Genomic DNA, 24,990 nt, shown 5'->3' on the forward strand with positions numbered 1-24,990 from the left:
CTATTAAGCTAAAAACATTTCCTAAAATGAAAAGTGTGTTTTGTGGGTGGGTATGTGAAAAACAATGCATTACTTTAACATTTAAGTATTCTGTTATTGAGTACTCATCATTTACTAACATTTATTTCCTGAAGACAAAGACTTTGAATGGTGTTTGACGTTCCTGATTAACATCCAAGTTTGGAAAGGCTATAAATAAATACTTATGTAAATAATGCAAATAACTTTTAGCCAAACTGTCTTTTGCATGTTTATTATTTGTTAGGTTAACAAGCAGTTTCAACTTCACAGTTATTATCATAATGACTATCAGTATAATAAATCATATCGTATCAGCTGCTTGTGTCTCATATCAGTGCAAACTAAGCTATTCTGTTCTATAAATTGGTTATTACATAAAGGTGCACTGTGGTTTTAAGGTGAGCAGAGACTTATGGTGACATGGCCTCTCTTCAGACTTTTCTCATTTTGTGTTTATGTACTGCAAGCCTGTGTTTGGTGAGTTCTGTAAGAGGTTTCTTGTATTCCCCGATTTTCTGTATCAGTATTTTTGTCTTGTTTCTCCGTAACAAAATATCCTTAACAATAAATTGCAATTATAGTTGTGTATATTTATATGTTTTATGTTTTCTTTTTAAAGCCAACATCCTATCTCACAGGTAAACCTTAGATACAGTTATTTAAATTAAACATCTTCACAATGATCAGACATGATTTCAAAGAAGGATTTTATATTTTATTGTCTACATGCTAATCTTATTTGCAGATGATAGGCCTGAAATTGATTTAGATGATGTAAAAGACCACTACATATTGGACATAAATAAAGGTTTGTGCAAACATTAGTGTCAAATAAAAGCACTATTAAACCATTGGTATCATCCACAGAGGCAGGGCTTAACTTGTTTGGGATTTTATATTTTACTTTCGACATTTTTATCTTTATTGCAGGTGATATTGAAATTGATGTAGATAATGGAAAAGACCACGACATATTTGACATAAATGAAGGTTTGTGCAAAAATAAGTGTTAAATCTACAGCATTGTATAATCACTATTACTAAACCATTGGTGTCATCCACAGAGGCGGGGCTTAACTTGTTTGAGGGAGATTTGGTCATTGATGAGGTCAGTATCCGTACTTCACATGTATTTTCAGCATGTAGTTGAATTTTGCAAGAAAATCGCACTGATTAATTTTATTATCATATTATTAATCAGAAAACGTTTACATATTGTGTGAAAGTGTTTTTCTGTTGTGTTTGTGGTTTACAGGCAGAGGGAAGAAATGGTATTTTGGATGAAAAGTATCGCTGGCCTACCACTGTGCCATACGTCTTGGATAACAGTCTTGGTGGGTAAAATTTTGAAAAACAGAGTAAATTTAATTTCATTGAAATATTTATTTTCTTACACTGAAAAAAATAGTACGCTAGATTTACTTAAAAACAGAATGCATCATTTTTGCATCCATTTTTTTAAGTTTCATATAGAATTTTAAGCAATTTATGCAATTAAAAAAGTGGATGCAAAAATTATGCCCTATATTTTAAGTAAATCCAGCATATTATTTTTACAGTGTACAATAAATATAATCTTTTGCTTAACCTGTCTTTTTGCAAACCCGAACAGAAATTAATGCCAAAGGTGTGATACTAGAAGCATTTGAGCGATACAGACTCAAGACATGCATTGACTTCAAGCCCTGGAGTGGAGAACCAAACTTCATTTTTGTTTTTAAAGGCAGCGGGTGAGATAATAGACACCCAAAACACATTGAAAACATTACCATCTGCAGCTTATACTGTCACATGGAGTAACTTAGAGATGCCCCAATGTATTGTCGCATTATCTGTATTGATTTTATTTCAGACGTTTGTTTAAAAACAGCTGATTATCAGAGCAAATTATATTTTGGCAATCAAAGATTTTTTTTTAAAAGTTATTTTAGCAAAAATGGCATGCAACCAAATTGAAGTTTAGTTGACTAGAAGTGGGTTCCTCTTATCCAGACTGTATCGGGTCTATATAGTTAAACGGGATGGTAGAATTATGGCTATTGGTTGCTGGACAATGACAACAGAATTTAGATGTCATTCCAAATAATCAACTATCAGTATATGCAAAGACATTTTGAATCAGTGGATCTCTAATTTAAACGTAAGTTTAAAAGACTTAATCATGCAAGTCTTTTCAACCTACTGTACTTTTTTAAAGCAACACTAAGTAGTTTCCATGTAAAAATGACTTACAGCTCCCCCATGTGGTTGAAAAGCGCAACAGTGCCTGGTATCAGACACTCTTCTGCAGGCAGGGGGAGGGGTGGGGCTGTGTGCTCTACCCTCCACCGCCACTTTCAGAGTGTGCTTGTAGCAGCTAGGAGGCTGCTTAGGTTGCAGCAACAGTACAATTTGTCCAGTTAAAAGTTGTTCTATCACTGAAATCATTTTAGAGACATTATTTAAAGGTAAAAAAACTACATAGTGTTGCTTTAAAGTTTTGACTTGAGATAAGTTGAAATTGTTTAACTTAATTTATTAAGTTAAAGTAACATAAATATAAGTTGATATCATATCATTTTTACTGTGGCACAGTCCTTTGCAAATGTGTTTTTCAAAAAACTGACATCCAGGATGTTTTTCTATTGCATTAGGTGTTATTCTTCAGTGGGAAATCGTCACGTTGGGAAACAGGATCTGTCGATTGGGTCGAACTGTGATCGATTGGGAACGGTAGAGCATGAATTTCTACACGCTCTGGGTTTCTGGCATGAGCAATCCAGATATGACAGAGATGATTATGTTACCATAGTCTGGGATCAGATTGAAAAAGGTAAATGCGTTTTTATTTATCCCATAAATATGTTTATCCAGCTAAACTCTTCAAACATTTTTCATAAATGATGTTTTCCAAGCCAACAATATAATGTGTTGTCTGTTTATTATGTAGGCAAAGAGCACAATTTTAATTTATATGATGACACCGTGTCAACCAGTCTTGGTTTCCCGTACGACTACAGTTCTGTCATGCACTACAGTAAGACATCCTTCAACAAAGACACGGCGCCAACTATTGTTACCAAGATCCCAGAGTTTATAGATGTGATCGGCCAGCGCATGGAGTTCAGTGACAACGACCTGCTCAAGCTCAACAGGATGTATAACTGCAGTAAGTCTATGACTCCCATTTCTGCAGATGACTACTTGATGCTGACCTATGGTTTAATAATCCTCCATTAATATTTATAAAATTATATTGACACTAGTCTGTTTGATAAGATAAAGTCTAGTTTCATAAGCAAACTCTTTAATTTTTTTAGGTGCATCCTCAACTTTTCTGGACTCTTGTCATTTCGAACAGCCGAACATCTGTGGTATGATCCAGGGTGAGGGTGGGAATGCCAAATGGGCTCGAGTGCAAACAGCAGAGGGTGGTCCGAAGACAGACTTTTCCAATCTGGGCCAATGTCAAGGTAGGAACACCTCTTCTGAAAATGTCCAATAAGAATTCAAATTTCTGTTTACAATAACACAACGAAAAGCTGAATTCATAACTCTGCACTGATAACTCCTATCATAACTTTTTGCATCACAAACTGTTGGCTTTATAGTTGCAGCTGTGTGTTTTTTATGACGTTGTTATGGTGGCACTTTGGTCTGTATGATAAAAACTGGTTATTGATTCATGTGTGCTATAAGGAAAATATTTCCTTTGCCCTTTACAAGTAAAGGCTATATACGGTAACATGCAATAAGACTCCAAATGATCTTTATATGACTCCCCTATCTAATAAAGTTTATACTCCCATAGGTGCTGGGTTCTTCATGCATTTCAGCACAACCACAGGTAACTATGGAGACAAGGCTTACCTGGAGAGTCGTTTCTTTTATCCCAAAAGAGGCTTCCAGTGCCTGCAGTTCTATCATTACAACAGCGGGGCCGCTGATGACCACCTAAACATCTGGGTGCGAGAATATACAGATGATAACCCCAAAGGAGACCTGAGATTTATTCAAAAGATTAGTGGTAATAATCTTAAATGCACTCCAGTGATAATAAAGAACATTCTGTCAAAACATAACCTCAATATCTTTAATATTGTCTGAGGAAGGCCATCACAAAGATTGAAATCAATGACTGAAATCAAACTTTAAATATTTAACCTACATATGTGCATTATGGGTAATGCATAATTTTCTACTATTCAGCTGGACTTCAACATTCCTGGGAGCTGTACCATGTGTCCCTAGATGTCTCTCATAAATTCAGAGTGGTGTTTGAGGGGGTTAAAGGACGTGACGCATCAACAGGGGGTCTGTCTCTGGATGACATCAACCTCTCGGAGACACAATGTCCTCACCATACTTGGCGTATTCGTAACTTTAGCAAACTTCTTGCTACAACCCCCGTCGGTTCGAAAATCTATAGCCCACCCATCCTGTCCAGGGAAGGTTACTCGTTCCAGGTTAGTTTGTACATTAATGGCAAGAAGGATAGTCCAGATAAAATGGCGATCTACTTCCATTTGACCTCGGGACCGCGTGATGACAATCTCCAATGGCCATGTCCATGGCGGCAAGCTTCAATGGAGATGATGGAGCAGAATCCGGACATCCAAAAACGCATGAATAACCTCAGGATGATCACTACAGATCCAACCAAGACCTCCACTGATTGTAAGATTAAACTTTTGTGAATAAAAAAGTGCCTTTGTTGTCATCTCTAGGATTTCATAAACAGTATCTTCTCTTCTTTTTGTGCAGCCATGGGTAATGTAGAGTATTTCTGGGATGACCCACGAAAAGTGGGAAGTCTGGTCACTGACAAAGATGGCAACTCATACTACCGAGGGCCAGGTTCTGGCACCAGCAGTTTCATCTCACATGAACACATGAAGAGTCGAACCTTTATTAAAGGAGATGATGTAATCTTTCTTCTTTCTCTTAAAGGTTTGCTTATAATATGGTTTGTACATCTTACAATTGGTTAATACCTACAGTACAACACAATTGTGAATTGTCATTGAGAATTGTTTTCAATAGATGCCACCGGACTTTTGGAGACTTGGAAAGCAGATCTGAGATCAGCTGTTGATGACTCTACAACTGCCTCCACTGGCAGTGCCACGGTAACGGTGGCAATAAGTGTCTTTGTGGCAACTGTTGCGTTCTTGGGTGTTGCCGTGAGCGCATCGTACTATGTGCGAAGAGTCCGAAAAAGAGGACAAATGGAAAGAGATGGAGAGATTGAACTGGAGAGGACAGATGGTTGTGAGTATTTACATGTCCTGTTTTTGATATTGTCCTACCAAAAATATGACAAGTGTACTATATTATAATAAAATTGTTCTGGGCAAAGATTAATCGCATACAAAATAAGTGATTTTTTTGCATAATATACAAGTGTGTGCTGTGTGTAATTATGTATATTTAATAAATAAAACAAAACTGATATATACATAAAAATAAATATGTATGTGTGTGAATTTAAATATGCATAATTACACACAGTACACATATTATGCAAAAATTCACTTTTATTTTGTATGCGATTAATTGAGATTAATCTTTGCCCAGCACTGTAACATGCATTTAAGTCAATTTCATTTATTTTACAGGAATAATACTCATTTAAAAGAATGTGGACTAAACACCAACCTCAATGCAGAATACATCCTAAATACCTAATGATGTCAATTAAATGTAATATAAATTTATATAAATGCAAATAGATTTTATTGAAACCTGCTATGGTGATGGGCTAAAAAAATAAATCAAACTCAGCTATTGTTGCTTGCACAGTTTTTTGGTCATTTGTAATTAATATGTGCTGTAATATCAAAAGTAATGTGATCCGTGTTTTGTAAAATATAAAACACGGCATTGACATTCACTCCTCTCTCAGATGAGAAACACCCTGTTCTCCAATACCATGACTTGGTTGTCATCATTCATGCGTTCAAGCAGTAGATTAACCTCATTCTGGTCAAACTCTTCATCCTGACCTTTATTGATGTGAGTCAGAAGCTCAGGCACTGCCACAGATTGAGACCTGGTGACTTTAAATGCATTCAGTAGAGCAATCTTGAAGACTTTCATTCTACAAGAGATCATAAAGAATAGAGAATCTGTTAAACTCTGCCATTGCTGTAAATAAACTGATATTATTAGCCGAGGTTATATGACAGAGAAAGGGATTTGATATACCATATTCAGCTGCCAGAGACACGACTAAAGTTTCAACTGAAACAGTTAAAATGCATAAGATTGACTACCTACTGTTTTCATCATCTGTAAAGTCATAAGGGTCTGAGTCCTCTGCATCTTGGGTCATTTCCACATCATCATCTTTAGAGATGCGAGAGCGCTTCCTGGAAACCAAAGCCAAGTCAACACTCACTACTTTGAATACTCTTAAATATACACTGTAAATATTCCTTGTTGCACTTAAAATTCATTTCAATTATAAATTATAAAAATAATGTTGAATAAGGTGGAATTATTTTATTCATAGCAACTCCTTACTAATAAAAAAAGTTTAAATAAATTTTTAAAATTCAAGTTGAAAATGTATACTGCATATGAATTTATGTAAGGGTACAAATGTGTTCATATCATCAGCTGTCAAGTTTTTTTTTTAACCATTTTTACCATGCATGTGTATATCTGATTTTAAGATAATTTATAAGCAATATGCATTTATATATATATATATATATATATATATATATATATATATATATATGGAGACATTTAATGGGAATTGGCGACACAGATTGCCAGAAAGTGAATAAAGAAAGTGATTAAATGTCTCCAAAATGTGGGTACGCATGGGTCAGAGTTTGCTTACAGGTGTGCACATTCTGCAGTCAAGTTTTTTTATAGATTACAGACTACGCTTACACATTGGTGGCTATTTTCATAAACTGACATTTCAACCTCTCTGGTTTAAAAAATAACTTTGTGCACAAATGTATGTTTTCAAAAAAGTGTTCTTTGACATCTTTCATTTATCGTACCCATGTATATATTGTGCAACAAGAAACTCAAGCTCACGTAAGCCAATCAGAATCCTGAAAAAGCAACAAATCACTTCCTGTTCCTCTTTTGAACAAGGTCACAATTTTGGCGTGGATGCGAGCTCTGGTGCATAATCTGACATTGGCTAACTAAACATCCGTTTTGTCTTAGTTTACATGCAACAGTGTAACCGAAGATTTTCCAAATCTCCACTCTGGCCGGAGTTTTTAGAAAGAATCGGATTCAGGGGTGAGTTCTTCGTTTGCGTGTTAAGAAGGGCACAAACGAAGGGAAATGTCTCAGTTTTTCAAAATAACCATGTACGTGTAAACAGGGCCTCAACCTTTGTGTAGGAAGTGGCGTAGGCACGTTTGCAGCCTGGTTTTGTGCGTATGCATGCTTAATAAATGAGGCCCCTGGTTGCCTTATATTTTAAGTTAATTCAAGTTAAAAATATTAGTTATTATTATTCAATTGTTGTCACTGTAAAAATTGTTGTGGCAACTAATGTATTCTATCAGCATATCCTTTTAAAACACTCCCTCTCAGTCCCCATCTGATCTCATCACAAGAGTGCTGGACTCACCTGCTTCACTTACCTGAATATCCCTATGATCTTCTTTCAAACCCTGTCTGTTCAAATCATCTTCCTCACCTGCAAGAGAGACATTGTTACTCACAGCCAAAATACTCATTGTTACTCAACTGCCTAATACCATTACTCACCTGTTTGCTTTCTATCACCGTGTGTGTTTAAATAAAGAACCTTTATACTTACCTTCAGTCTCCTTTCTGGTTCCCAACGTGACAGAAGACAACCGAAGATGCAAAGCACCACAGAATCTAATAGTGCACACCATACAAGGTAAAACGTTGTGTCGAGATTGTATTCGACACCACTCCCCCACTTTAACCCTTCGTGTTGGATGCTTACATGTGGAAGAGTTATCTTTTATGGTGCTGGAGGAATCCATCAAAGAGATCATCATGGGACGCCCCTGGCTTTCTAAACATCTACCCAACATCGACTGGTGCAACTGAGAAATCGAGAGGTGCAACTGAGAATTGTTCTCAGTCATGCCTTTTACCTGTTCAAAAACGTGATGCTCTTCATCACTCTTCCTCATCTGAATCTGTATCTAATCTCACTGTTGGGTCCATGACTGCCGAAAGCCCCCCTGTCCAGCATTCGGTGGAAATACCCAAAGAATACCGGGCGTTCCACAATGTTTTTAGTACAATGTTTCCCAGGATGTCCTTCGAAGAAGAGTAGGGGTGTGCCCCGGCATCCTGGCCAAACTTGCCCATTGGCCTACTAATCATCCCTCATACTAATTGGCTATATCACTCTGTCTCCTCTCCACTAATAAGCTGGTGTGTGGTGGGCGTTCTGGCGCAATATGGCTGCCGTCGCATCATCCAGGTGGATGCTGCACATTGGTGGTGGTTGAGGAGATTCCCCCATTCAAATGTAAAGCGCTTTGAGCACTGGAAAAGCGCTATATAAATGTAACTAATTAATTAAACAACTGGCAACTCAACTTCCCCCTCACCGGCCATGGGACTGTGCTATCGACCTGCTACCTGGAGCCTCATTTCGCATCTATCTGCTGTCTATCCCCGAACAGAAGGCCATGGAGGAGTATGTGGAGGAAGCTCTGAATCAACAATCTATTTGACCATCTACATCCCCTGCTGCTTCAAGCTTTTTCTTTGTGGCAAAGAAGGATGGAGGTTTAAGACCCAGCATCGATTATCGACACCTCAATTCACAGACAGTTAAGTTCAGGTACCACCTTCCTCTGGTCCCACCTGCCTTGGAGCAACTGCAAGGAACCCGTATCTTATCTAGACTGGATTTAAGAAGTGCCTACAACTTAATTTGCGATCATTGAGGTGATGAATGGAAGACTGCCTTCGCGACCCCCTCAGGCCACTATGAATACCAAGTCATGCCCTTCGGATTATCCAACTCGCCTTCCGTATTCCAGGGATACATGAATGATATATTCCACGAGTACCTCAACAAGTTTGTGGATTTACTCCAACACTCTCTCTCAACATCAGCACCATGTAATCCAAGTCCTGAAGAAAATACCTGAGCACCAATTGTACCTAAAACTGGAAAAGTTTTACAACAAAGCTTACATCTCCCAGGACATATCTAAGTATGTGAGAGTTTGCTCAGTCTGTGCCATCACCAACACCAAACTGCCTGAAGGTAAACTTGTACCATTACCTATTCCACAACGCCCATGGTCCCACTTTGGAGTCAATTTTATGATGGGCTTACCCAGATCCCAGAACTACACCTGTTTCCTAGTAGTCATGGACAGGTTCTCCAAGGGTTGCAAGCTGATATCTTTACCTAATCTTCCTACTGCCTTCGAGACTGCTGAGGCCCTATTCTTCTGTAACTTTGGCATCCCCGAAGATATTGTGTCAGTCCGAGGGCCGCAGTTCATCTCGAAGGTATGGAAAGCCTTTTTCAAACTTTTAGGAGTTACCGTCAGTTTGTCTTCCGGATATTATCTCCAAACCAATGGTCAAACTGAGAGTAAAATTCAGGAGATTTTTACGCTCAGTACCTACTGCCATCAGTACCAGGACAGCTGGGCCGCTATCTCCCCTGGGCCGAATATGGCCAAAATTCCTTACCTCAATCTACCATTGTTCTCTCCCCATTCCAATGCACTCTGGGCTATCAACCTCCTCTTTTCCCCTGGTCGGGTGAGCCTTCTGTGGTTCCAGCTGTCGATCACTGGTTTCATCAGAGCGAGGGGGTTCGGGACTCAGCTTACATGTATCTTCAACAAGCCATCAGATGACACCAAGCCCAAGCCGACTACCCTGCCGTAAGCTGAGTCCTTGATACATTGGCCCTTTCACCGTGCAGAGGCATCTGAATGAGGGCACCTACCAGCTCAACTTACCTCCAGAATACAGGATTGCAGCTTCATTTCATGTTTCCTTATTAAAGCCTTACACTGATCCTGTTTTCCCTCATTCCACAGATCCCATCACCTATGACGTGCCTCCTCCTATCGTTCCCATCAAAGAAGATCCTATATACCGAGTATGTGACATCCTGGACTCCCGGCGGCGAGGTACCCGTGTGGACTACGGCCCTGAGGAACGCTCATGGGTTCCCTGCGAGGACATCTTAAATCCCACTCTCCTTACTCAGTTCCACTACGAAAACTCTGTCCTGCTCCCAGACCCATGCTCATCCTTTTCAACCAGTGTCAAGAGCCGCCTCGGGAAGAGGGGGTACTGTCAAGATCCCCAGAACCATACACATCATCATTCACTCCTCCCACTCGTTCACATTCCCCTGAGTACTAATCACCACCGACTGTGTTCCTTCAGCATATCCCTTTAAAACCGCCACTCTCAGTCCCCGTCTGGTCTCATCACAAGAACGCTGGACTCACCAGCTTCACTTACCTGGATATTCCTATGCTCTTCTTCCAAACCCGGTCTGTTCAGATCATCTTCCTCACCGGCAACAGAGACATTGTTACTCCCAGCTAAGCGTGCCTAAAACCATTACTCACCTGTTTGCTTTCTATAACCGTGTGTGTTATAAAAAGAACATTTATGCTTACCTTCAGTCTCCTTCCTGGTTCCTAACGTGACACACTGAGGCTTAATGGTAACTTGGCTAATTTTCATTTTTGGGGTAAAGTGTTGCTTTAATATTTTGAACTTTTGAACTGAAACCATATGATATTTCTTCACAAGACATGCAAGAAACAATGACATGAAGTTATGTCTAAATTGTTATATCAGGAGAACATTATTTAAAACATTATTTTCCATTATATTAACTCACAGATGCATGTATTATTACTGTAAATTACAGAAAAAAATACAAAAAGGCTCAAATTGATATTTCTTCTTTTATTGTTTTCATTGTTTCTTCAGCTCCAACATGAGGACTTTTGCATGTCCCTACTGTCCAATTAATGGGTTGGATGAATTAAATCTACGTGATCACTGCAATGCTATACATGCTCATGACATCAGAAGTGTGGTCAGTCGGGATTCATTTACAAATCTTTTTAAACTGCACCTGAACTTCATTAGATAAACTTCTTTCATTTGTTAATGAATATGACTAATAGTGGTGCACTTAATACATAAGTAAATGTTTGCTGAATGCTGATCAATATGTTGAATTTTTGACTGAAAACTAAAAGCTTTTTTCTTCCCTATGGCGCTCTCTACTGTAGGTTTGTCCTGTGTGTGTGGCTTTGCCCCATGGTGACCCTCAGTACAATAGCCGCAATTTCGTTGGCCACCTTTACCTGTGTAACTGCTTCTACACTGAGGATAACTGTAAGTTACGTATATACACATACATAAATAACACAATTTGGTTTTCTCTCCACACTGCCAATGGTTTAACTTCAATGCTTTATTTCTGTATTCGACAGAACATTCACCAGAGTGATGAGATCAACATTCAGTGTGCCATCATGGCATCATTTGCCAAAAACATTTGAGCCCTGTTTAGGCTACTATATAAAAGGTTTTACTAGACAACATTTAACCCAACAAAAAGCTAATTGTGAACTGGATTATTGCCCGAATACATTCAGATTTTAGCATCTCTCCTCAAACTTTACAAATATCTCATGCATCTCAGGTGTTGATTCATTTAAACTACGGTATTCTGCATAACATATTTCTTCAGATGATCCATTTGCTGAAAAATATTTGCACTATGTAGGGTAGAGTGGGGACGGTTGCAACGAGGGACAGTTGCAACATGGGTTATTCCACCAATTAGGAATGAGCAAGAGTGATGATTTTTTTTATGCAAACACTCAATCAGACACTCCCCCACTCCTGGAAGAATTCAGCCATATGGGCCAATTGCTTCCAAACAAAACACATTTCAAGGTAAAAAATAAAGGATTTTTTGTCACACTGTCTAAACGGTTTGTAAAATGAATTCTAAAGTAATTTAATTTTAATCTGTGTTTTCTCAGCTTCTAATTGGTATAGGTCCCATGTGTCTAAGCTATTCTGTTAAACTAGCATAGCAAGTTTTATCATGGCTGTCAGTGTAGGGACAGTTGCAACATCATGAAAAGCTCTTTATAACGTAAACAGTAATTTTATGCATTATTAAAGAATACTTTTTAGTAGTCCATTATCTCCTCTTTTTATTAAACTAAGATTTTTAAAATCAGATTAGGCCATAATGTAGACCACTTGTTCTTTATTTTCAGTATGCCACGAGAGAGAAAGCGTGTGACAGATAGGGAGTCTGATGTGGACTAATTTTATTTTCTCTTACTTTCTCTGTTACACACAAATATGCTTCATCATATGCACACACACACACACACAGACATAACAGTTCAGTTCTCTCGGTTTTATGAAATTTCTCTCGATTTTAAATAAAACATTTTAAATTAAAATGTGGGTATAATTAACATTGTTGATTAAAATGATTCTTGTGCTACATTTGTAATGTGTTCCTTTAACCTGCTGTGCACAAATAAAATAAAGTGGAAAGATTATTTAAGACTGATTTTTCATTACATTTTAATATATGTTGCAACTGTGGAGTGTTGCAACTGTCCCCTATTGTGGGGTCAGCTGCAACATTTGACTTTGTCTGTGCAAATATTATCATATGTACACATGCTATAAAAGTGTGGTTGGGTAGCTGACAGAGTTTAAAGGGGAAAGAGAATGAAAAACCATTTTTACCTTGTCTTTGTTGAATAATGGTAGTCTACCCACATTCACAAACATACAAAAAGTGCTAAACATGCTAAACATCTCAGTCTCATAGAGATTCCTCTTTTAGAAATGTCAGCCAGAAAACGGCCCAATCTGAAAAACTGATGCTTATGACATCACAGGCATCTAACTGCCCCTCCACTTTAAAATAATTGGCTACATTTTTTGAGTGGCAGCAAAGTCAGCCAATCAATAATGAGATTGCAAGTTAAGCCAGTAGGGGGAGCCAAATAGGTGCAAAACCACTTGTTTGAAATCCCTCACCCTAATAGAGCTATCTGAGAGAGGTTTTTAGGAAGCTTCTAAGGCATTACAGACCCAAACAAAAAAATGTTTGTCTACATGTCACATCACAGAACATGTATAAATACCCCGTTCAACCATTCTATGTCACCTTTAATGTATAAAAATCTTGGCTTCCAATGCAAACAGTCTCTTAGAAATGCAAAAAGTGTTGCAACCGTCCCCACTCCCCACTATGGCATGTACTATAATCTATATGGAAAAACTGTCTTTTTCATAGTTATTATAGTTATTATTAACAAGCAGTTCAACTTGACTGTTATAATCATAATGACCATCAGTATAATAAATCAGTGGTTCTTAACGTTATTCCTGGAGGCCCAATGCCCTGCACATTTTGTATGTCTCCCTTATTTAACACACCTGATTCAAATCATCAGCTCATTAGAAGAGATCTCCATGAACTGAACTGAGTCTGTCAGACAAAAGAGACATACAAAATGTGCAGGGCAGTGGGCCTCCAGGAATAACGTTAAGAACCACTGTAATAAATCATTTCAGCTGCTAGTGGCTCATATTAGTGCAAACTAAGCTATTCTGTTCTGAAATTGGTTTTAAGGTGAGCAGAGACTAATGGTGACATGGCCTCTCTTCAGACTTTTCTCATTTTGTGTTTATGTACTGCAAGCCTGTGTTTGGTGAGTTCTGTAAGAAGTTTCTTGTACTCCCCGATTTTCTGTATCAGTATTTTTATTTTGTTTCTCAGTAAAAATATCCATAACAATATTGCAATTATAGTTGTGTATATTTATATGATTTTTATGTTTACTTTTTAAAGCCAACATCCTCTCTCACAGGTAAACCTTAGATACAGTTATTTAAATTAAACATCTTCACAATGATCAGACATGATTTCAAAGAAGAATTTTATATTTTATTATCTACATTATAATCTTATTTGCAGGTGATACTGAAATTGATGTAGATAATGGTAAAGACCAGGACATATTTGACATAAATGAAGGTTTGTGCAAACAACATTAGTGTTAAATCTACAACATTGTAAAATCACTATTACTAAACCATTGGTGTCATCCACAGAGGCGGGGCTTAACTTGCTTGAGGGAGATTTGGTTATTGATGAGGTCAGTATCTGTACTTCACCCAAACAGTATTTTCAGCATGTAATTAAATTCATATTATCATATTATTAACATAATAATATAATTTTTTTAAATATTGTTAGCCTATATGTGAAAAGGTTGTTCTGTTGTGTTTGTGGTTTGCAGGCTAAGGGAAGAAATGGAATTTTGAATAAAAATTATCGCTGGCCTACCACTGTGCCATACGTCTTGGATAACAGTCTTGGTGGGTAAATCTTGAAAAACAGATTACATTTAATTTAACTAAAATTTTTATTTAGAATAAACGTATTTTGCTCAACCTGTGTATTTTTACAAACTTGAACAGAAATTAATGCCAAAGGTGTGATACTAGAAGCATTTGAGCGATTCAGACTCAAGACATGCATTGACTTCAAGCCCTGGAGTGGAGAACCAAACTACATTTTTGTTTTTAAAGGCAGCGGGTGAGAAAACAGACACCCAAAACACATTAAAAAAACATTACTTATCAACATCTTATAGATGGTTTCATCGTACGCAAGTTCGGTGACGCAACACCCATCTGGTCCAAACTTTACTTCCGGTTTCAGTCTTTTTAATGGTCTGACTAGTTGCTAAACTGAACTCTTAAACAAATACCTTGAACAAATACCTTGTCGAGAATAACAAATGTTTTGGTTTCCTAGGTAATGTACGTGTTGTTTATTTTGCTTGTTATATAAATAAACCACTTAAAAAGGACTTTGTTGTTATTTATTCTTAGCGAAGTTTACCGGAAGTTACGTGTTGACCACGAAAGCAGCTTGTTTATGTTGTTACTGCTTAAATACTGTCACATGGAGTAGTAACTTACATTTAATTTAGAGATGCTCCAATGTATCGTCCCATTATCTGTATAGACCGATAAAACCGTTTTTTTTTTTTCAGACAATTGTTTAAAAACAGCTGATTATCAGAGCAAAAATGACCTGCAACCAAATTCAAGTTTATTTTGGCTAGAAGTGGGTTCCTCTTATCCAGACTATATAGTCTATACAGTCTATAATCCGGTCTATACAGTTTAACGCGATGGTAAAATTATGGATATTGGTTGCTGGACAATGACAACAGAATTTAGATGTCATTCTAAATAATCAACTATTTGCAAAGACATTTTGAGTCAGTGCATCTCTAATATAAATGTAAGTTTAAACAACATAAGTCACTTCAACCTACTGTAAGTTTTGACTTGAGATAAATTGACATAACTTAAAAAAGTTGAAATTGTTTAACTTAATTTATGAAGTTAAAGTAACATAAAATATATGTTGATAGGATATAATTTTTACTGTGTATGTAGCCTTTGCAAAGGTGTTTAAAAAAAACTGACATCAATGATGTTTTTTTCCATTAGGTGTTATTCTTCAGTGGGAAATCGGCACGTTGGGAAACAGGATCTGTCGATTGGTTCAAACTGTGATGGATTGGGAACAATAGAGCATGAATTTCTACATGCTTTGGGTTTCTGGCATGAGCAATCCAGATATGACAGAGATGATTATGTTACCATAGTCTGGGATCAGATTGAAGAAGGTAATAATTGCGTTTTCATTTATCTCATAAATGTATTTATCTAGCTAAACTCTTCAAACTTTTTTCATAAATGATGTTTTCCAATACAACTATATAATGTATTGTATGTTTATTATGTAGGCAAAGAGCACAACTTTAATTTATATGACGACACCATGTCAACCGATCTTGGTGTCCCGTACGACTACAGTTCTGTCATGCACTACAGTAAGACATCCTTCAACAAAAACAGAGAGCCAACTATTATTACCAAGATCCCAGAGTTTATTGATGTGATCGGCCAGCGCATGGAGTTCAGTGACAATGACCTGCTCAAGCTCAACAGGATGTATGACTGCAGTAAGTTTACGACTCCAGTTTCTGCAGACGACTACTTAATGCTGACCTACATTTACACATAGTTATTTAGCATACGCTTTTGTCCAAAGCGACTTACAAATAAGGTAAACAATAAAAGCAATTATAGCAACACAAGAACAGCAATACATAAGTGCACTGGAAAAGTCTCATCAAATCCAACACAGTATACATATCCATGGGTTAGTTTTTTTTTGTAAGAATGTATAGAGAGAGATCAAGAATAAAAGACAAAGATAGTAAGTATATTAGGAGGTAAGGTAATGGTGGAAAGAGATGGGTTTTTAGCCGATTCTTAAAAACAGCTACAGAGTCAGCAGATAGTGTTGCAACCAGCAGATCATTCCACAGTTGTGGAACAGCTCCAGAGAATGGTATGGGATAATGTTCTTTTTTTCCTTTTTGAGATGGCACCACAGGCCGTCACTCGGTGACAGAGTGCAGGGATCGAGATAGGGCTGTATAAGCAAGCAAAGGTAAGGGGTGGTGACCCAGTGGTGGTTTTAGAAGGCCAGGAGCAGAGCTTTAAATTTGGGTGGTGCTGGCAACATGGGCCGTGAAGCTAAGCTGATCATCAATGACCACTCCCAGGTTTCTGGCTGTCCTTGATGGTGTGATGGTTGATGAACCTAGCTGAATGGAAAGGTTGTGATGAATCTTTGGTTCAGATGATATGACAAGCAGTTCTGACTTTGCAAGGTTAAGCTGGAGATGGTAATCCTTCATCTAGAGTGAGATGTCCCTCAGGCATTGATGGGAATAACGGCGTTATAAGTAATTGGCGTTAGTAACTGCGTTATTTTTTTCAGTAACGAGTAATCAAATAAATTACTGTTTCCCCCGTTATAACGCCGTTATCGTTACTGACATTAAAATGCTGCGCGTTACTAAAATTGATCTTACTGTAGTGATTTTCAGCCGCGTATGCTTACTCTCTCAGCCAAACACTGTTTTTCTCTTGTGTGTGTTGTGAGAAACATAACGGATGATGATTGGCTGAATTTCCATCGGTAGCCAACCAGAGGCAGAGTTCACAAAAAGGCCCGCTCACATGCGCAGTCCAAGTCCGAGGAGCGAGCAGCAGTGTTAAAAAGTCTGAGCAACTTGGTCGCTTTGTTGCTTGATTTAGCAACTTTCTATCACTTTAGCGACTTTATAGGACAAATCTAGCTATCTTTTCTGGCGTGGTTGGAGACTTTTGTAGACTGACATGAAAATACGCGTCATTTTCTCTTCTCAACGAGCAGCGGTGCTGCTGCTGACTGTGCCCCATCTCAAAGCACTGACATGCAGCCCGGTCATCGTCATCAATCACTCCGAAAACACCGGCGACAGGGCGATGGCAAGTACAACAAGCTCAAAGGTAGCGGTCCCAAACACGTGTGCTTTTAACAAGTTAAAGCACTACTTTTCCATTGTTGAGGTGAAAGGAAAGAATCTTTGTGTAATGTGCAACTTATGCCCATGAAGAAAAGGTCTCTCCACGTCTGTGGCAAGTAATTCTGATCTAATAAAGCACATCACATCGTCACATGCTGCCAAAAATTAGTGATTTCTCTTTAGTATCCATTTTAGTCATTTAACATATTTAATTTTGTAAGGGGCATTCAAGTTATTTGAAATATTTTTTTTTTTAAGTAACGCAGTAATTACTTTTCCTGGTAATTAATTACTTTTATAATAATGTAACACAGTTACTAACTCAGTTACTATTTGTGAGAAGTAATTAGTAACTATAACTAATTACTATTTTAAAGTAACATTCCCAACACTGCCCTCAGGCATGCTGAGATGTGGGCAGAAACCATGGGGAGTGTCATCCGCATAGCAGTAGTAGGAAAAGCCATGTTTTTGAATGACAAAACCCAGGGATGTCATGTATATCGAAAAGAGCAGTGGTCCAAGCACGGAGCCTTGAGGCACCCCGGTATTGAGACGTTGGGGTTCGGCAATGTCCCCTATCCAGGATACCCTGAATGACCTTCCTGAGAGGTACGATTTGAACCATAAAAGCGCTGTGTCAGAAACAACCATAGCCATGAGGGTCGACAGGAGGATGTGGTGACTGACCTTGTCAAAAGCGGTGGATAGATCCAGTAAGATCAGTACAGATGATTTGGAGGCTGTCCTTGCCTGCCTTAGGGCTTCAATGACTGAGAGCAGCGAAGTCTTAGTGGAGTGACCACATTTGAAACCAGACTGATTGCTATCCAGGAGGTTATTTTGTGTGAAGAAAGAGGAGAGCTGGTCGAACACCACGCGTTCAAGAGTCTTGGCAATGAAGGGCAGAAGAGAAACGGGTTTGTAGTTTTCTAGCATAGCAGGATTGAGTGGGGGGTTTCTTCAGTAGCAGGGTTATCCAAGCCTCTTTAAAACTGCGGAGAAGGTACCAGTGGAAAGAGATGAATTAATAATCTCTGAGAGCAGGGATAACCGACGGAAAGATGGCCTGAAGGAGATGGGTGGGTATGGGATCTAGCGGACAGGTAGTCGGATGGTTAGAAGCAAAGACCTTGGAAACATCCGCGTCAGTTAGGAGAGAGAAGAAGTGGAGCGAGAATTTCTCAGAGGTTTGAGCATGGGCAAGAATCGGTGGCTCTGAGAACTGACTGCTGATAGTATTCGTTTTCTTGACAAAGAAGGAAGCAAAATCATTAGCCGTTAAGTCGAATTTAGGTGGGGGGGGCAGGGTGACAAAGAAGAGTAGAGAAGGTCTTGAAGAGAGTGTGAGAGTCAGGTGAGTTGTTGATTTTTGAGTGATAGTATTGGGTCTTAGCAGAGGAGACATCCATGGAGAAGGAGGCAAGAAGAGATTGATAGAGACAGAGGTCAGCAGGATCTTTCGATCTGTGCCACTTCCTCTCTGCAGCCCTAATGCTGGAGCGATTCTCACGGAGAACCTCAGATAGCCAAGCGGCAGATGATGTGGCCCGGGCTGGTCCAGATGTCAGAGGCATAAACTGTCTAAGCAGGATGTAAGAGTGGAACATAGTGTGTCAGTGGCGTTGTTAGTATCTAACAGAGGGGGAGTGTGGATGAGACCACAGAGGATAAGCGGATGGGAGAGAGCGTGCGCAGGTTGTGCCGGAACGTGACCAATGGGGGATCGTGTGCAGTGGCTGAGGGAGTTAAGTCGAGCCCAAGAGTGAGGAGGAAGTGATCAGATGTGTGTAGTGGGGTGACCTGGGTGTGGTAAGTGGAACAGCAGTGTGTGTAGATAAGATCTAAAAGATGACCAGACCTGTGAGTTGGTGAAGTTAGGACACGCTTGAGGTCAAACGATGCAGTCAAGGTGTTGAAGTCAGCTGCCTGTGATTTCTCAAGGTGTTGAAGTCATCAAGTACTACTAAAGGAGTACCATCCTCTGGCAATGAAGACAGAAGTACATCCAACTCCTACAAGTGTCAGGTGCCAAATTGACCTGGGGGCGATAGATAACTAGAAAATGGATTTTAGTAAAGTGGTTGATAGTAACAACATTCAACTCGAAAGAGCTATGATTTAAAAATCCTGTCTAGTTTCATAATCAAACTCTTTTAATTTTTTTCCAGAGACATCCTCAACTTTTCTGGACTCTTGTCATTTCGAACAGCTGTACATCTGTGGTATGATCCAAGGTGAGAGTGGGAATGCCAGATGGGCTCGAGTGCAAACAGCAGAGGGCGGTCCAAAGACAGACTTCTCCAATCTGGGCCAATATCAAGGTATAAACGAACCCTTCTTCTGAAAATGTCCAGTAAGAATTAAAATGCTAGATTCTTTCTGTTTACAATAACACAACAAAAAAGCTGAATTCATAACTTTGCACTGATAACTCCTATCATAACTTTTTGCATCACAAACTGCTTGGCTTAAGAGTTACAATGGTTTATTTTTATGATGTTGTTATGCTGGCACTTTTGTCTGTATGATAAAAACTGTTTATTGATCCATGTGTGCTATAATGAAACTATTTCCTTTGCCCTTTACAAGTACAAGCTATATAACATGCAATAAGACTCCAAATGATCTTTATATGACTCCCCTATCTAATAAAGTTTATACTCCCATAGGTGCTGGGTTCTTCATGCATTTCAGCACAACCACAGGTAACTATGGAGACAAGGCTTACCTGGAGAGTCGTTTCTTTTATCCCAAAAGAGACTTCCAGTGCCTGCAGTTCTATCATTACAACAGCGGGGCCGCTGATGACCACCTAAACATCTGGGTGCGAGAATATACAGATGATAACCCCAAAGGAGACATGAGATTTATTCAAGAGATTAGTGGTAATAATCTTAAATACACCACAATCATAATTGTTTACAGTTTATAAATATATATGACCCTATCTGTGAAAACCCATCTTAAAGGTATAGCGGAAGATTTTCCCAAATGTTTGAAAAGAACCTCCCCTCCACTTTTTGTAACATTTTACAATGAATGGCTGAAGCTGTAGCACACCACATATATACACCTTAAAGTGAGCATGTGCAAAAAGCGAACCTAGAGACGAGCACGTACGACAGCCTTACGTCAACATATGATCAGAATGATTGACAACTGGGATGACCAATAGTCTTGATGATACATCCGGACAAAGAAAATCTTCCGCTATACCTTTAAGTCATTTATGTAATTTACTGTTTCCTATAGAAAACAAAGTAAAGAACATTCTGTCAGAATATAACCTCAATATCTTTAATATTGTCCAGTGCTTTAAGTGGCCCAAAAAAGGTGCCGGTACTCCAGTTTTTTTTTTTTCTGACTCGACTCCTATATTGAAGGGGTTTTATATTCAGCAGTCAACAGACGACCTTGTAAATATAAATGTGTGGATTATCTGTGCAAAAGGTAGATATGTGAGTAAAATTTTCAGCATGGTTAAAGATAGAAAGAGCTTGAAAAAAACCTTAAAATGACACTAGACCATGTCCATGGGTTCAAGAATAACAAAATACTGGCCACTGAAACTAAAGTCATCACTTTATTTTGTCCCATTGTTTTCCATTTTGCAGGTGTTAAAACTCCCGTTGTCGTTCAAATTAATTTAAATTTCGTTCACTTGTACTGTAGTTTAGCAATTAAACTAAATGTCTATTACAATTTCAAGAATGTTTTTATTCTGCACATTGCCTGAGGAATTCCGAAGGCGCTTGAACCAAATTGACAGCCATGACACAGCGGAGATTGTCACGTACCTACAAAAGGGTATTGGATAAAGCTTGCGTCTGACCTGTAGCTGTCATTCTGGCTTGGTGGGATGTCAGGCAGCGAATCCTCTGATTCTGACCTTGTTCTTTTACTACTCAGAGTCTAAAACAAGGAGGGCATATTAAGTGGTCACTGTACTTTCATTTTAACCAAGCAGCTATGGTTGCGCGTTTCACACACAAACACACATCTTTCCAGTCCAGACCACACTGACTGACAGTCAGCGGCTAAAGCGACGCATGCGCTTTTAACTTGTAAACGCAAGGGTGTATGGGTAATGTAGTCTCTGCTCTCGGTGGGATGAAATAGGAAGCGTACATTGTGAAGGGTGCTCTGAAAAGTGGCAGCGCAGCCAAAGGATTAAATTAAACCTTTGATTTTTAAACAGATGTGCAAATGAGCGTTCTGGTACGCTAAAAGCATGTTCTGGGCGCACGGAGAGGTGGTGGTACGCTCAAGAGCTATATTTAGAAGTGCCGGTACTGAGTACCGGTGCGTTCCGGCCCACTTAAAGCACTGATATTGTCTGAGTAAGTCCATCACAAAGATTGAAATCAATGAATGAAATCAAACTTTGAAGTCTCAAATCTCCTAACTTACCATAGATTTTACAAACAACGTCACAAATATTTAACCTACGTATGTGCATTATGGGTAATGCATAATTTTCTACTATTCAGGTGGACTTCAACATTCCTGGGAGCTGTACCATGTGTCCCTAGATGTCTCTCATAAATTCAGAGTGGTGTTTGAGGGGGTTAAAGGACATGGCGCATCAACAGGGGGTCTGTCTCTGGATGACATCAACCTCTCGGAGACACAGTGTCCTCACCACACTTGGCGTATTCGTAACTTTAGCAAACTTCTTGCTACAACCCCCGTTGGTTCTAAAATCTATAGCCCACCCATCTTGTCCAGGGAAGGTTACTCGTTCCAGGTTAGTTTGTACATTAATGGCAGGAAGGATAGTCCAGATAAAATGGCGATCTACTTCTACTTGACCTCGGGACCACATGATGACAATCTCCAATGGCCATGTCCATGGCGGCAAGCTTCAATGGAGATGATGGAGCAGAATCCGGACATCCAAAAACGCATGAATAACCTCAGGATGATCACTACAGATCCAACCAAGACCTCCACTTATGGTAAAATAAAATTTTTGTGACTAAATAAAGTGCCATTGTTTTCATCTCTTGGCTTTCAAACAGTTTCTTCTCTTCTATTTGTGCAGCCAGGGGTAATGTGGAGTATTTCTGGGATGATCCACGAAAAGTGGGAAGTCTGGTCACTGACGAAGATGGCAACTCATACTACCGAGGGCCAGGTTATGGCACCAGCAGTTTCATCTCACATGAACACATGAAGAGTCGAACCTTTATTAAAGGAGATGATGTAATCTTTCTCCTCTCTCTCGAAGGTTTGCTTTTAATAACGTTGGTATATCTTACAGTTGGTTAATACCTACAGTACAACACAATTGTGAATTGTCATTGATAATTGTTTTCAATAGATGCCACTGGACTTTTGGAGACTTGGAAAGCAGATCTGAGATCAGGTGTTGATGACCCTACAACCGCCTCCACTGGCAGTGCCACGGTAACGGTGGCAGTAAGTGTCTTTGTGGCAGCTGTCGCATTCTTGGGTGTCGTCGTGAGCATGTCGTACTATGTGCAGAGAGTCCGAAAAAGACGACAGATGGAAAAAGATGGAGAGATTGAACTGGAGAGGACAGATGGTTGTGAGTATTTACATGTCCTATTTTTGATATTGTCCTACCAAAATGATGACAAGTGACATACAAAATAAATGATTTGTGATTGAGTGTGTGCTGTGTGTAATTATGTATATATATATAATAACACAGACATCCTTTATATTTAAGAAACATTTACATGTGTATATATATACACTCACCGGCCACTTTATTAGGTACACCTTACTAGTAACGGGTTGGACCCCCTTTTGCCTTCAGAACTGCCTTAATCCATCGTGGCACAGATTCCACAAGGCACTGGAAACATTACTCAGAGATTTTGGTCCATATTGACATGATAACATCATGCAGTTGCTGCAGATTTGTCGCTTGCACATCCAGGGCAAGAACCTCCCGTTCCACCACATCCCAAAGATGCTCCATTGGCTTGAGATCTGGTGACTGTGGAGGCCATGTGAGTACAGTAAACTCATTGTCAGGTTTAAGAAACCAGTCTGAGATGATTTGAGCTTTATGACATGGCACATTATCCTGCTGGAAGTAGCCATCAGAGGATGGGTACACTGTGGTCATAAAGGGATGAACATGGTCAGAAACAATACAGGATGCTCAATTGGTACTAATGGGCCCAAAGTGTGCCAAGAAAATATCCCCTACATCATTAAACCACCACCACCAGCCTGAACCATTGATACAAGGCAGGATGGATCCATGCTTTCATGTTGTTGACGCCAAATTCTGACTCTACCATCTGAATGTCACAGCAGAAATCAAGACTCATCAGACCAGGCAACGTTTTTCCAATCTTTTATTGTCCAATTTTGGTGAGCCTATGTGAATTGTAGCCTCAGTTTCCTGTTCTTAGCTGTCAGGAGTGGCACCCGGTGTGGTCTTCTGCTGCTGTAACCCATCCGCCTCAAGGTTCGACGTGTTGTGTGTTCAGAGATGCTCTTCTGTATATCTCGGTTGTAACGAGTGGTTATTTGAGTTACTGTTGGCTGGCCATTTTTCTCTGACCTTGGGCATCAACAAGGCATTTGTGCCCACAGAACTGCCGCTCACTGGATTTTTCTCTTTTTCTGACCATTCTTTGTAAACCTTTGAGATGGTTGTGTGTGAAAATCCCAGTAGATCAGCAGTTTCTGAAATACTCAGACCAGCCCATCTGGCACCAACAACCATGCCACTTTCAAAGTCACTTAAATCACCTTTCTTCCCCATTCTGACGATCGGTTTGAACTGCAGCAGATCGTCTTGACCATGTCTACATGCCTAATGCATTGAGTTGCTGCCATGTGACTGGCTGATTAGAAATTTGCATTAACGCGCAGTTGGACAGGTGTACCTAATAAAGTGGCCGGTGAGTGTGTATATATATATATATATATATATATATATATACACACACACACACACACACACACACACACACAATCTATTTTGCCGTTCTGAACACTTCCAGTTCTGTGACAGTTATCTGCACGTGCATTGTCTGTCAACGCTTGATCACAAGCATATAGTTAATTTTATAACTAAATATCATTTTAAAAACTTAAAAAAATCAACAAAATACCAGATGCGAACATGTTATTACTTTCCAAAAAAAAAATTACATGACCGGTTCAAGAATTTGGGGGCTGAGGGGCGGCGGTCAAAGGGGGGTGGCGGGGCTGATTCGGCCCGCGGGCCTTAGTTTGGTGACCCATGTTCTATAATGTATACATGTATGTGTGTGTATTACATACAGAATACACACATTATGCGATTAATCTTTGCCCAGCACTATAAAAATGCATTTAACTCAATTTTCATTTCTTTTACAGGATAAATACTCATTTAAAAGAATGTGGACTAAACACCAACCGCAATGCAGAATACATCCTAAATACCCAATGTTGTCAATAAAGTGTAATATAAATAAATGCAAATCGATTGTAATGAAACCTGCTATACTGCTGGGCTAAGAAAATAAATCAAACACAAATTTACACAAATAAAACGCCT

The 24,990-nt window shown here is 39.0% G+C and overlaps 2 protein-coding genes across 2 annotated transcripts; both read left to right on the forward strand.

Moving 5' to 3' along the window:
* Nucleotides 1–119: 119 nt before the first annotated feature.
* LOC135739037 (meprin A subunit beta-like) lies at nt 120–5,756 on the forward strand. The gene is made up of 15 exons (XM_065257292.1): nt 120–498; nt 641–659; nt 767–829; nt 952–1,011; nt 1,086–1,129; nt 1,277–1,355; nt 1,634–1,751; nt 2,655–2,833; nt 2,951–3,169; nt 3,321–3,473; nt 3,812–4,027; nt 4,210–4,677; nt 4,765–4,950; nt 5,044–5,271; nt 5,619–5,756. Coding segments are annotated over exons 1-15 (2,091 nt in total). The 5' UTR covers nt 120–441; the 3' UTR covers nt 5,621–5,756.
* A 6,098-nt stretch (nt 5,757–11,854) lies between these two features.
* Nucleotides 11,855–24,955, forward strand: mep1ba (meprin A subunit beta a). The gene is made up of 15 exons (XM_065257293.2): nt 11,855–11,928; nt 13,643–13,721; nt 13,862–13,880; nt 13,988–14,047; nt 14,125–14,168; nt 14,313–14,391; nt 14,494–14,611; nt 15,541–15,719; nt 15,840–16,058; nt 19,628–19,780; nt 20,129–20,344; nt 21,950–22,417; nt 22,504–22,689; nt 22,783–23,010; nt 24,810–24,955. Coding segments are annotated over exons 2-15 (2,028 nt in total). The 5' UTR covers nt 11,855–11,928; nt 13,643–13,664; the 3' UTR covers nt 24,812–24,955.
* The last annotated feature ends 35 nt before the right edge of the window (nt 24,956–24,990 follow it).

The sequence above is a fragment of the Paramisgurnus dabryanus genome, chromosome 12, assembly GCF_030506205.2.
Source record: "Paramisgurnus dabryanus chromosome 12, PD_genome_1.1, whole genome shotgun sequence".
Taxonomy (NCBI): Eukaryota; Metazoa; Chordata; class Actinopteri; order Cypriniformes; family Cobitidae; genus Paramisgurnus; species Paramisgurnus dabryanus.